Consider the following 14,141-nt stretch of genomic DNA (forward strand, 5'->3'; position numbering starts at 1 on the left):
GCTTCATCACACTGACATGTGGGTGCCCTGGCACACTGATTGAGAACCACAGATGGCGGTGCCCAGCACAGCCCTGTCCACAACCACTGGTCCAAGATAACTTTCCTTGTTCCATTGCCCTAACGCTGTGCTTCTACCTGCTTTCCTGTAAAGGATGGCTCGCTCCTCTCGGCTCTGTGACCAGCATCTTTGGATGGCCTAAGAGACTGCCATATAAATACATCAAAAAGGAGTTTTATTTGTCACACAATTGCTGTGTTCCTGGAAAAAGGTAAGTCTAAATATTTCTCATGCGTTAGGATCATTTACTGTTTAAACTAAAGGAACCAGAAATGAACCCTCTTTTTAAAACAAAAGAGTCTGAATGAAATTGGATTAACTATTTTGTAATTTAACTGTTTTGTAAATTTGAAGGTTTATAGGTCTGATTTTTCTGTAAAAGAATTTTTATTTTAATGGGCTGTCAAAATCCTTCTAAGTAGAACACAGTGTTTAGAGAAAACAGCTTATTTATCTTCCTAGGATTTTCTAGCTGGAAGGCATTAGAAGTGGGTGGAGTAAACTGTGCTACTTATTTAATTTAACATTGCTTAAATCTTACACATGTTCAGAATCTAGAGAAACTCCTATTGTGTAATAAATATTTCTTTAAATCTACATAACATCAGGGGGAGTTTAATCCCTAAGCTTTTGATTCATTGAATTTTGCTCTTTAAAAGACTGTTTTGCAACCCTGTCCAGTTTCCAGAAAAAGCATGACCTTTCTATTTGGAAAACTATGAAGTCTTGGCTCATGAGAAGTGACTGAAATGTGAACTCTGGAATATACCACGTTTTTTAATATCTTGAACTCACTCAACTGAAATATAGTATCTTCTGACTGTAATGGCAACTACATAAAGTTCATTAAATTGAAATTTTGTTTATACAGGCAACATGGTGAACTGGTCAACTATTAGATCATTCTAAGCTACAACATTTGGCACTCTTGCCTAAATTATCTGGTGAAATTTGAGTGTTTGCTACAAAATTGCTTTGATTGATTTATGTCTTCACTTTATGTGAAGCGTGCAGGTTTTAAAAACAGCCACTAATAACCCAGAGAAAGAATTAATCTGGGTTCTGCAGAGAAATGCCATATGTAATTCTATGGACAGACACGTACGAACTACACACTATACGTACGTGTAATACAAACAGTACCAGACTTCTATATGCATAATGTGGTTGATTAAATAGCTGAAATATATAGTCTTCTGGTAACTGGAAGAGTTTTATTTTTCTGGAGGGATAAAAAAGTTCATTAGAAACAAAGAAGAATCTCCTTTAGGATTTTTGCCTAACCAACTGATGTCCAGTTATGGGGGAAACAGGGTAACACTTCCTCACATTCACTAAATTGATACATGCCTTAAAATGTATACTCAGATGTTGGGTTACCACTTTATACACACTGGAAAGGTCCTGAATTTAACTCAGTGTGTGACTCAGTTGCCTTTAAAAACATCTGCCCTCCCCAACAGCACCATTTCTTTCAGTGAAGCCACAAGCAACCCACCTACACAAACTGAAGACCTTTATCCTCCATGCTGGTAAATTCATTTTCATCAGAGGGGATTTTGTACATGGAAAGATATGGTCACCACTAAGAATAATTCATTTAATGTCCAATGCATTCTATCTCGTATATGTATCAGCATTCTTTTAACCATTAAGTAGTCAACATTTCCCTTATCCATCACATGCTACTTAAACAACAAATGAGTCACTACTTATGAATTTACAAAAATAAAATTGCCCAATTATGAAATAAGTAGATTACCAATATAAACACTTGTAAGGATGTAATTAAAATCTCAAGTCTGACAGAAGATCCCTTAAAAGTTCTAAAACATCTGAAGAGCAGAAAGAACCCAGAAAATATAGTGATAACAAAACTGAGTATCTTTCATCAAAACTGGTGGCAAAGATGTGAATACGGTACCACACATTTCATTTTGTTTTGTATTTTAATCCATACTCATTCTTACATCTTCTCAGTGTGCCTGTCTTATATACCACGCTTCGGGTTTCAATAACTCACCAAGTGAAAATTTTACACCTCCCTAGGTTTAAGGATCTTACCACACCCACCCTCATCCAGAAAAGGCTGCGATTTCTGCCCGCAGACGTGGAAGGTCCAGAGTTGGTGACTTGTGAGTTTGGCATGGGGACCAGGGACTCGGTTATACATAGTCTGTGAGCTCACCCTTGATCTGCTGACATCAGACTCCTCCCTCACATTCCCAGAGTTATATGGAAATTTGAGTCAGCTGATACCAGATGTCTGATTTATTGTGGTGACACTTTATCACTCCTATGGATAGTGCCCAGGAGGCACCATTAGGTGCTCAGTTCCACTCTAGGTGCTGGGAGCCAGTTAGAAAGGGTAGGGTCATATTTGCAAGGAGGGCCATAGGGAGTCAGGATCGGAAAGTAATACCAGTGGGTCATCATTATGGCACCAAAAGGCTTGAGGCAGGTTTCAGGTGCCTTGGCCCGAGGAAGAGGAGAACAGGCAGGGGGAGGGGAGGAGGAGAGCAGTGGAGCATGCCTTCAAAATGCTGGGGAGAAATGCTTTCCAACCTAGAATTCCATAAGAGTCAAAATAAATTTGAGGATTGAATATGTATCTTCAGATAGTGAGGGTCAAAAACTTGAGCTCCCATCTTCCTTAAGTGTCTTAAGAAGCCACTAAATGGTGTGCTTCTATGAAATAAGAGAGTTCATCAGGATAAGGGATGTGTGGATCCGTGGATCCAATTGGCTGGCTTAGAATCCCTAGACAGGTGACATCTGGTTTCTCGGCTTCTGGGAAGCTCTAGAATGATCCCTTCTGGGCACCTCCTCAGAGCTCCCATCTTCTCTCACGTCACGTCTAAGCCACTTGTCCAACCTGACTGCCTACTGCTACCCCAGCCTCCCTGCCTTTTGCTCCCCTCCATTTGTCTTCGTCCAGCATCTGTGCCCCAAGGGGCAGAATAGATGGAAAGCGGCCCATCTCCATACTCACTCCTTACCCTGTCATCATCTGGCTTCTCCCCACTGCTCCACCAGTGAAATTTGTTAAAATTGCTGATTATCTCCTCTGCAGAATCTAGAGGGTACATCTGTTTGTGCCTTACTTGAACTCTGTAGCATTTAGAACCGGTTGACCACTCCAGCTTCCTTTGGACTTAATGAAAATATTTTCAAATAAGTCTTTTCCTACTGCTCTAATGACACTTTACTAATTTCTTCAGCCTCCACCTTCCCACACCTCTTAAATGTAGTGAGTCTACACTAGTTTTCTCTCTCCAAGTCCTCTTGATTTTACTTCTTTATTTCTATAAAATTGGTCTGCCCTTTTGCAATCTCGCTGTAATTGCCTTAGTTCAGACCCTCCTCATTTGTCTGTATTGGGTAGTTGCCTTCCACTTGTCTCCTTGATACCAACTTGTCCCCACTCCCAATCTATTCTTCACAGTGTAACCAAATTAATTCTAAAACAAATCTGATCATGGCACTGCCCTCCTGAAAACCTTTCAGTGATTCATTACCTGCAATATTCAAACTCTTGAGTAAGGCTCACAGATTATCTCACCTCTCAGCCAAGAGCCTGGGGAGCCAGACTGCGTTAGACCTTCCCTGAGCTGCACACTCTCTGCCACTTGTCTGTCCAGCTACCTTCTGCTCTTCCTTCCAGACCCAGCACAAGCCTCCCGGGCCCACTTGTGGATAAAAGAATGTTCAGACCTGTAGAAAGCTTTGTAAGAATCTATTAGAGCCAAATTTGAGTACATGGCAGTTCTGCATCTTATTTTGTATTTAGAACCAAAGGAGAAAGCATAAGGAAAGTTACATGAAATCCATTAGTAGTATATTGAGGAGGCAGGAGAAAGCAAAGTGGGGAAATGTCTAGGATTGGATAAAAAGCAAAATGGGGAAACATGTACTTCCTTTACATTGGTGGGTACAGGATGGTTAACATTTGACATAGTGAATGGAAATGGTATGTGGGCAACATGATAACGAGGGAGCTTTCAGTGTCAATACACCCTGTGGCCAGTGAGTGTGCTTCTGAGGGGTCTGGAAAAGAAAATTACTTTGACATTTCAAAAGTATGTTATCCTTGATGCGTTAGAATGATGGACAGGGCTCACTTAAGGTAAAAAAATTGACCTTTGCTAAGGAAGCTAATAGGCCTAGAAGTGACTACTCACCATGACCTGCCCAGTTAGGAATTACGATCTACCATCCTGTGTGGTTGCTTTCTGTCACCGGGCTTGCCAGGCCTGACAACTAGCCCCCTCAGCTTGACAGGTCTATCATTGTCTGCTCGCGGGTCGTGAAAGAATTCGCAAAGCACAGATGGATAGAAGTCAGAATATTTATTTAACACGTTGCGTACGGCGGGATTTAAATCCCTCATACCCCTCTGTTCCGGCAGGTTTTTAAAAGAAACTACTTTAAAATGCACTCTTCTCTTTAAAGCGTAAATGTTTCTATGTCATTTATTATTTTTCTATGGAATTTTTTAGGATTTACTCACCTATGATGTTAGTAATCCCTCCTGGTGTGATACTGCAGAAAGCAGCTTCCTTTGTGCAGTGGGACACGGCAAAAATTGCATGTGTACCGAGTTTCACTTCTGACTTTTTTTGATGCGCACACTTTACACACCAGTGTGTGATACTTTTTCTTTCCTCTTCCCACTGTGGGCTCCAGATGATGCATGGCCAAATCTCCCCAGAGCCTGGCCGGATTGTCTTCCTTGGGGGCCCGCTGCGTAGGCACTTTCACAGCTGGTTCCCTATCGCCACTCGTCTTACCTCCCTGTCTTGGCCTCTCACTGCTCTCTGCCCCATCTTTTGAAATTCTCGTTATCCGTCCTTAACGCATGACTTAGAAAAAAAACGAAGATTCTCGTGATCCGTATGCAACGTGTTAAGAAGAGAAGCACCGGCAGAGGAGTTGCTGGAATAGACAGATTTGAGTAGATAGCTGCAGCAGCTGTCTGTTTAGCTGGGGTTTTATATTTTTCTATGCAGGACGTAGGGTGTTTGTCAGCTTGCAGGGGGTTGCCGTGACACTTGGCTTCCCTTGGGAACCGTTCTGTTCCCACAGCTGTGGGGAGGAAGAGTCAGAGCCCAGCGGTTAATTTGTAAGCTCGTTTCTGTTAACTCTTTACCTGTCTCATCAAGGTCTACCATGTCACCACTTTTTGTTCATCCGGCCAGACAGGCCCCTACAGTAGCTCCACCGTCTAGGACAGTAACGACTCTCATTCATGAGTCGCCCTGCTGGATGTGAGCACTGCTAGCGCGGCAGCTGTGTCTTGGCCACCTCTGGGACCGCCAGCCAGCACACAGCAGCTCACAGGTTCCGTAAACGCTGGCCCAGTCAATGAGTGAATGGGAAACACAAAAGAACGTTTTCTCTTCCGGGCCCTGCTCTCAGCCTGCTGGGGGCTTAGGTTTTGATTGTCTGTGACTCGCTTCCTCAGTGACATGCTTTACACTTGGCACTTTTTACGAGATTTATCTCAGAAAATTGGTGCAAGCCGCTGGAGGAGAGAACGCCACACTGCAGAGCACCCTGAGAGCAGCCGCGGCCCGCCCAGACCCCGCCCAGACCCCGCCCCCACCGCGCCCCGAGGCCTGTTCACCTGACCTCGGGCGCGCACCATTGACGTCACAGCGTCGACTCGCGCTCCACCTGCTTCCAGGCAACCCGGAAGTTGTGCTTGAGACGCTGCTTTCCCTCTCCCACAATACCTCGCGCTCCTTCTTTCCAACTTGGGCCCGGCAGGGTGAGTATGGCTGATGGGTGTCCGATTTAAGAATCTGGACCCATCCTCGACCGGGATTGCATTGACGGGGACAGTGGGGTCCCTCCTGAACTGGCCGGGGGCTCTGCGTTCCGGGGCGGAAATTCGTGCTACGTTTAAGGGCTCTCGTAACCCGGGAGGGAGAGTGACTTAGAGGAGCCCGGGGCCGCAGAGGTTTCCGGGGCGGAGGCAGCTGAGACACGCGGATGCTTGGGCCGGGGAATGGCCGGCTTGGCTCTGCCGGGACCTGTGGCTGCGGGGACCTTGGCCGGGCCCTCTGCACCCGGAAGCGCCCCGAGGGCGGCCGCGTGAAGCAGTGCCCGAAGGGAAGAAGGACTTGGCTTGCTCCACTCTGTTCTAAGCCTCCTTGTCTCCTCGGTTCAGATGGCTCCCGCAAAGAAGGGTGGCGAGAAAAAGAAGGGCCGTTCTGCCATCAACGAGGTAGTGACCAGAGAGTACACCATCAACATTCACAAGCGCATCCACGGAGTGTGAGTATCCCTGCAGTCGCCCGCAGCCGTGCTGTCTGGGGGCTCCCGAACTCAACGCGCCTGGTTGTCTCTCTGAGATCTGTCTAATCGTTTAAAAGCTAAGTGGTCTAGAAATGACGCGTTTTTTCTTCAGAAGCTCAGATCTAGTCCGTGGACCGTATTTGCGATTCCTAGGGTTTAAAGTGTAATGCTGGGAGGTTAATGACTGGAAAGTGTTTGAATGAGGTTCCTGGAAGAGCCAGTTGGGAGGAAACGTGGTCTGCACTGTAATTGAATTAAACGTACCTGGGCGGCTGAAGGGTGAAAGGTGTGTGTGAGGGAAAGGGAACTTGCGTGTCTCCAGACTCCAGTAAAGTTACCCAGTTAATAAAACTGTCCACCCCGGACTGAACGCTTAAATGGGATTATTTCAGTTCTTGGACTCACAAGATAAGGTACTAATTAATGTTGGTTGAGTTGTATGCTACCAGAAGTGAAACTGCTATTGAGAAAAAAGAATGTATCAGTGGAATTCTAGGACAGTAGTTGTGGGGAGGACCCAGGGGTATTGTGGATTTGTTGTGATGTACGAGAGTATCTGGAGTGATTTTGAATATTCTAGTTCTTGGTTTTTACTCTGGGGTTTGGTTTTTAGTTCTTAAGCTTAATGCTTTCCTTTGTACACGGTGTTTACTGCGGATAATGGAGACCGACTCTTCTTGAATTGTTGGAGTGTTCTTAATGTTACATGGCGAAATATTCTATTTGGGCACCAATCCGTGCAGTGTCAGGACACTTCTCATTTTGCGAGGGATTTGTACGCGCGGCACCATCCACACTGGGCGTGGCGTTTCAGCGCTGCACGCCCAGCCGAGTGTGGGCCAACGTGCACTGGTGCATTGTCTTATTTGGTGTCTGTGTGATGGCTTTTGGGTCAGAAAGTCAGTGCCTTCTTGGTGCTTTGATGCTGCTTGTGAGGAACCATGCACTCTTCCCCAGCCCTTTATTTGGGGCTCGCATATATTCATTTGGGGAGCGTATTGAGCGTATTAGACACGGTCCTAGACTTTGTGGATTCAGCACAGAACCAAAGACCCTGCCTTCCTAGTTATTCAGTAGCGGAAGTTAGACAGGTGTTTAGATATAAAATGGGAAAAGTGCCAGGTGGAAAGTAAGTTACTGGGTGAAACGGGATGTCGTTTGAAAAGTGGGTGTGAGCCATTGCAGGTGGGTGAGTTTTTCAGCCATGTTGTGGTTTATTACAAAAGCCCCACCGACAGACCTGCAGGATACTGAACCCTTTGGTCATTTCTGTCCTTACTTGATTGGCAGCAATTGACACTTCATTGTTCATTCTATGGAAATGCTTTATTCCTTTTACTTCCAGAAATTCCAGTCCTGTGTTTTTCTTGTTGCTTTTCTAGCTACTCCTCAGTCTTTGTTGGTTCCTCCTCAGAACCCATTCTCTCAATGTTGAGAAGTCTGCTTTGTAACAGCAGCTGGTCGTAGGGCCTTAAATGTCCACCTGCCGTTAATGTCTATACTTGGGTGTTTGCATGGGCAGCTCAAACTTGACATGTCTCTAAACCAAACTCCTGGCATCCGTCTCCAACCCTAACCTTCCCAGTGGCCTTCCCTGTTTCAGTCACTGGCAAGTGAGCGTGTCTTTTGGCAGTCTGATCAATTACACTGGTACTGCCACCATTTTCTGTCACTTGAATGGTTGCAGTTAGCAGCTCCCTGCTCCTGGTTCCCTTCCCCACCCCCAAACACCTGGTCTACCCACAAACCCTGCGTTGGCTTCCCTTTTCATTCAGACTAGAAGCCAGGGTTCTTGCTATGATTCCATATGAGCTGGCCAATTATTTTAATCATACCAGGCATGTACCTGATTCAGGGTAACTGTTTGGTTTTTTTCCCTTTCTTCCCCCTTCTGAGGTGTTTTCCTCACACATACCTATGTGGCTGCCCTCATCACTCCAATGTCTGCTTGGCCGGCCTGTTCAAACCTACAGTCCTTTCACTGGCTCTTTCCCCTGGTTTATTTTTCTCTGTCGGACTTGACATCATTTGATGTGTTGCAGGAGTGTCATCTACGTAAGCTGAAGGACGGGATCTTGTCTGTTACACCTACCTAGTGCTGTTATTTCTAGCTCCTTTTATTTCTAGATGGTTAAATATTAAAGTGAATGATGTGAGCTTGCTTGAAAATAACAAGGAGCTTGGTAAGAGGAGAGCAGAGGAGATGTAAGAGAAGAGGCCAAGTGAGATGTGGGGTGGGTGCAGCGTCAGATCTTTTGTGGGTCATGGGAAGTCACTGAAGGTTTCAGAGCAGAATTTAGTCACTGTTGTGCTCCATTTGTTGCTTTTACTGGGTTTCATCAAGTCTGCTTCATCTAACACATGAGGAGCACCTGTTGTGTGCCAGGTGCTGAGCATTAGGTTGCAGAGGTGAATAATTGCTTGGGCCCCTTGTCTGACGTTCAGTTTTGGGGTGGTGGGACACCTCTTTAGACTTTGCTCTCAGCCCTACTTGGAATGGCCTTCACTTAACCGAAGGTCTGACCCTTTCCGCCGGTAGTAAAGTTTTGCTTTTTCACATTTTTTCTTTAAGTGAAAGCATGAAGCTCAGATGGATTTATGTACCCGTATGTAAACAGCGCGTTAATAGTACCTAGTTCCAGGTCGGGACACACGGGGGTAATGACTGTGCCTGACACAAGCCACGAGCTCTATGGAAGTCACTTGTCCACGCCATACTTTGTGAGATCTGTATATTGTAGGCCTCTGCTCTGTAGGCACAGACCAAGTTAATGGCCTTTAGAAATGAGTATTGAATGCTCTCCCAAAACATGCTGTGTCTTAAGGTGTGACATAATTATATTTTGATCTGGGGTGCTTGCTGTATTTATACGATGTACAGTGTTGTGTGCTTTATATTCAACATATTCTAACGGCATTGATTCTCCTTCACAGGTAAATTAGAGCTTGGGGTGTTTTTATCCGGAGAGGGTTAAGCGATGGGTATCTCAGCATTACTTAATGATCTTATGCAGAGCCCTTGTCCTACATCGGTGAAAATGGGTTGGGCATCGTCTTCGTCCCGAGTATTAAATTAGTTGCTGGGCATTACGTGCTGGTGGGAAAAAAGGATTGATCCTGCTTTGTTCAAAGTTTGGTTTGGATTTCTTTTATGAAAATAGGACATATGTATTTCATTTAATTCTGTACTGTTTTCATTCATTTATTATTTTTGACTCAGGGGTTTCAAGAAGCGTGCCCCACGGGCACTCAAAGAGATCCGGAAATTCGCCATGAAGGAGATGGGAACCCCAGATGTGCGCATTGACACCAGACTCAACAAAGCTGTCTGGGCCAAAGGAATAAGGTGCTCAAGTTACCTGTATTAGAAGACGAAGCTGTAAAATTGCACTAGCTTACCCAGCTCACTCTGTGCAGTCCATATAAATAGTTCGGTGATTAGCTAACGTATAGGGAAGTATATAAGAGTGTGACAATAATTCAAAGGATGGGATAGCACCTGCAGGGAAGGTCTGTGACATGCTATATGAAATGAGACCTGAATGGTGGAGCCAGCAGGGTGAGAGATGGGTGGGAGCGCTGCGCAGAGAACAAATGGCATGATCTGGGAACGGGCTGGTGGAGGTGGAGCCAAGTGAGCAACTTGAACAGTGAACGAGGATGGAGAGTTAGGCAGGGGACAGATACGTGGAATCTTTGTAGGTCATGGCAGAGAGTTTGGATTTATCTCTAGAAACCACTGGAGCGCTGGTTTTCAACTGTGGGCAATTTTACCCACGCTCCCCTGGGCATGTTTTTGATGTCACTACTGGGGGTTGCTACAGGCCGAGGATTCTGCCAAACGTCCTACAGTGCACAAGGCAGCCCCCCACAACAGAATTACCGGCCCAAATGTCAGTAGTGCCGAAGTTGAAAGCCCCTGCATGGAAGTGGGAGAGTGGTTTTAGATGTGGAGGAGGATGTAAGGTGCCAGAGTAGAAGTGAGACCAGCTAAGGGAAGGGGCACTGGCACGGGCTAGGGGATTCTATGAGACAAACGGGGCAGGGTGCAGCAACATTGGGGTTGGGTGGGATGGCAGGGACCTGAGACTGAGCCCACAGTGGGCTGGCATTTAGAATTCTGAAATGTGTCTAATAAAGGAGCCGCCAATGATGGCTACTTTGACGTAAGGGAAGAGGGGGGTCACGGGAGCCCAGGGTAGTCCCGAATTTCAGGACACTTCACATCCTGAGACCAATAAAAGGAAATGCAGTTCACTGTGATGCTGCTGAGTGCTGTGTGTATAAGGTAGGGAAACGGAACATTTAATAGTCTTACGTTTAGGAGGGCCTGCAGAATTTAGTGTTTCTCCACATTTAAATTAACATAGGCAAAGACTACCACCACGACATCGGTGCTGGTGAGAAAGGGGAAAGACCTGGCGTGTTCGGCCCAGGTTTCTGCATAGGTTGAATGTCAGTGGTGGCTGCCTATTAAGACAGGTCTCCATCCTGAGATAACAGTGTTGAGTAAATGTCCACCTGTGGGTGTGTTTATTTTCCAGGGAACCAGTACATACCCGTAATGGCTGGTGGTTAGGTTAGAGCAAATGACAGCATGTTATGGTGGGGACAGGATGTGTGGATACAGTTGGTGGCTATTTTCGTGATAGGACTTGAGCAGCACTTTTATATATTTCATGACTTGAGCAGCGCTTTTGTATTTTTATTAGGAATGTCCCATACCGCATCCGGGTGCGGTTGTCCAGGAAGCGCAATGAGGATGAAGATTCACCAAACAAGCTCTATACATTGGTTACCTATGTACCTGTCACCACTTTCAAAAGTAAGTTGTATTCCCTTCCACGCAGCTGTTTGGATTAGAAGCTCGTTAGTTCTTACAACCTGAATGTATCTGTCCAGCAAATGCTGTGCGCCTACATGCCTGGCGTCCTTCCCGTAGGGTATGAGTAACAGGCATGACCACTAAGCCTTTTTTGTCATGGCATGGGGAAGTGCAGAAGGATACAAACTGGGTCCATATCTGGGTTGTAAAAAGGGCACAGCGAATACCATTACTTGCCTAAACCCCTCAAGAAAAGGTTTTTTGAGTGTTGAAGTGAAATGTGATGTGGGTATGGAAGATGAGTGGCTGTCGCTTCTCTTGCAGATCTACAGACAGTTAATGTGGATGAGAACTAACGGCTGATCATCAAATAAAGTTACAAAACTGCCTTTGAGGTTTGGTCTCCAGTTTCTAATTGCAGTGTGATCATGTTTGTGTATCTCACAGTAGTTCCCAATTATAGAATCAGTCAGGAAGCGTTTCCTAAATAAATACACCTCTGGACTTTCTCTCCAGCCCCTGGAGTTTCTGAATATTTGGACAGCCTAAAGCAGGTTTTCGAAGTGATTTTGAAGTGTAGTCTGGTTTTAGAAGGATTGTGTAGGTAGTTGGGACATTGGAAGTATATATAATGTTGGTGCTTTCACGTGTGTGCTTCATTAATTCGAAGATAAACATTTTCCAGAAACGGGCATGTAGAACTCAATTGCCATTGGCCACGTTCCATATCAACAAATTAAAATGATGCAATTAACAGCATCTTAGATTTAATGAAATGCACTTGGTGTTATTTATGTCCTTAAACTTCTGCCTATGAATGTATTGAATATGATTGTCAAAAGGTATAGAATTATCCCCTAAAAATTTGATTTTTGAGGGGTAACCAGAGTATGCTTAACTTGTAATACACATACAGTTAATAGTTAATACTTGAGCTCACTTACTTGTAAGGGCCCCATGAGGCACTTTCAGTCCCAGTTTACATGGAGCTAAAGCTCAGAAGTAAAGCTTCTTATACAATCCAAAATCAGCTGAATTCAGCCTGAAAGCAAGGTTGTTGCACGGAGTCTGTTACATTAGTGTTTACACCCTGTGGCTCAGTGCTGAAGCCCTGGTGGTGGGGGCAGCGGTGGTGGCGACTACGACCCCGGGGAGGGGGAAGGGGAAGGAGAGAGGACAGCTCCAGCTCATCTGTTTACTGGCACAATCCAGGCCTTAGTCACTCAAATAAGTATCAGGTATAAACAAGGACCAAAGTCAATACAAAAATTTCTTATTAAAAAACGTGGAGGCCAACATTGAAAGCATGGTTTGTACACAACATTTTTGTAAGGACAAAGTGAATACAATCAAATATATTAAAATGGTTTCAATTACCAGCATTGAAACAAAATTAGTGCAAAAAGAAGCCAAACACAATTGCACAGATAGTGGCTCTTGGATCTTGAAAGTGAACTTCATTCCTGACCTCCCAGTATCCAGGTGAAAAACGAGTGCTGGGGCGCCTCTTGGCTCTGGGTTAGCATGATACACGGGGCTCTCATTCAGCTGAGAACAATCACAGCAGAAGTGCCCATTTCAGCAGATCTGATCAAAGTGAAACGTAATTCTCAAAGAATAAATAGAAGTGTCTGAGGGTTGCATCAGCTCCCCCGACCACAGTTGGGGCTGTCAGGGTGTCGCTTACCTGGATACCCAGCACGGGAAGTATACTCAAAGGGAATTAGACTGACGTCTGAGTTTATGGGCTGACCGCCCACGAGACTGTCGTCCGAGCTTTGGTATGGCAGGCTCGTCTCCTCAGCAAACCGCTATCCTGCTTGAGTTCAGGCTGTGACTGGCCACTCATTTCAAAAGTTTTCAGATTGTACTGATTGATCTTGGCATTTTCAAGTTTGGATTTAATGTCCAATGGCTTTTCAAAAAAGTTGACTAATGACTGTTCAGTCAGAAGTGAAGCTAAAATATGTTCGAGGGAGACAGTCCAGTCCCCTTCTGCCTCTTCAGGAAGTGCCCCGGAGTCCTGGGGTGTCGTCTCAGTGTCTGTGTCTGCAAAAACCGAGTCCTGCTCAGGAGACAGCGATGCAGCCTGCAGCTCCCCCCCACCTTCCTGGGAGAAGCTTCCAGAACTGTTACTTCGCTGCCCCACTTCCCCAATCTGCAGCAGCAGAGTGGTTACTGTGGCAATGGCCTGATACAGATCGTTTTCTTCTGGATCTTCGTGGAACATACTGTATAAAGTTTTACAGAACTGGATAAATTCTCTCTGGAATAAAAAAAGTACACAACAGCATAACCAAGATAGAAATATGCATTTTGTAAAACTTGATAATTTAGTTCTTGGAGAACTTTTTTGAAGCTGAATGTAAAGAGATCGTCTCTGCCCTTTGACTCCAGGGAATTGCAGCACCTCGGGTGTGCTACCGTGTTTCCCGAAAATAATATCAGACCGGGTCTTAGAATATATATGACCCGGTTTTATAGTAAAAAAAGACTGGGTCTTATATTAACTTTTGCTCCAAAAGACACATTAGAGCTGATGGTCCGGCTAGGTCTTATTTTCGGGGAAATAACGGTATTTGTCTACACAGGAACTATTAAGAAATGTGCACAAATGAGAGGATATGCACACCCTTTAACCCAGCAAGTCATCTTCTAGACATGCATCCAAACACAGATTTGTTTATAGGGATGTTTAAGCTAAGGGTTATAGTAGAAGAAAAGTTGGGAACAACTAATGATAATGGTTTAAAATCATGGCTGGTTCTGGTGGGATCCCATGTAGCAACTCAAGGCTGTAAAACGGACGACTGGTGCTTCCTCAAATTCACACTCCTGTCCACAATAGAATCTATGTGCTGAGATGCTCTGTGTGGAATTACGCTGCACAGTGACTCTAGGGATAGCACAATGGTGGGGGACTCATTTAATAAATACGTAGTGATTTGGGAGACAT

At 45.0% G+C, this 14,141-nt stretch overlaps 2 protein-coding genes across 4 annotated transcripts in view; one reads left to right on the forward strand and one right to left on the reverse strand.

Moving 5' to 3' along the window:
* Positions 1–5,748: 5,748 nt before the first annotated feature.
* RPL31 (ribosomal protein L31) lies at positions 5,749–11,579 on the forward strand. Its single transcript, XM_019753836.2, has 5 exons — positions 5,749–5,830; positions 6,233–6,339; positions 9,581–9,706; positions 11,073–11,185; positions 11,510–11,579. The coding sequence occupies exons 2-5, from the start codon at positions 6,233–6,235 to the stop codon at positions 11,539–11,541; spliced, it is 378 nt and encodes a 125-aa protein (XP_019609395.1). The 5' UTR covers positions 5,749–5,830; the 3' UTR covers positions 11,542–11,579.
* Positions 11,580–12,437: 858 nt separating this feature from the next.
* TBC1D8 (TBC1 domain family member 8) overlaps positions 12,438–14,141 on the reverse strand; it is a 99,397-nt gene continuing 97,693 nt past the window's right edge. For all 3 annotated transcript variants that reach the window (XM_019753835.2, XM_019753834.2, XM_074332395.1), the window contains exon 20: positions 12,438–13,451. In XM_019753835.2, coding sequence (XP_019609394.2) covers positions 12,927–13,451 — 525 coding nt within the window. In that variant the 3' untranslated portion in view covers positions 12,438–12,926. The remainder of the gene's footprint in view (positions 13,452–14,141) is intronic.

Source organism: Rhinolophus sinicus, linkage group LG05 (assembly GCF_036562045.2).
Source record: "Rhinolophus sinicus isolate RSC01 linkage group LG05, ASM3656204v1, whole genome shotgun sequence".
Taxonomy (NCBI): Eukaryota; Metazoa; Chordata; class Mammalia; order Chiroptera; family Rhinolophidae; genus Rhinolophus; species Rhinolophus sinicus.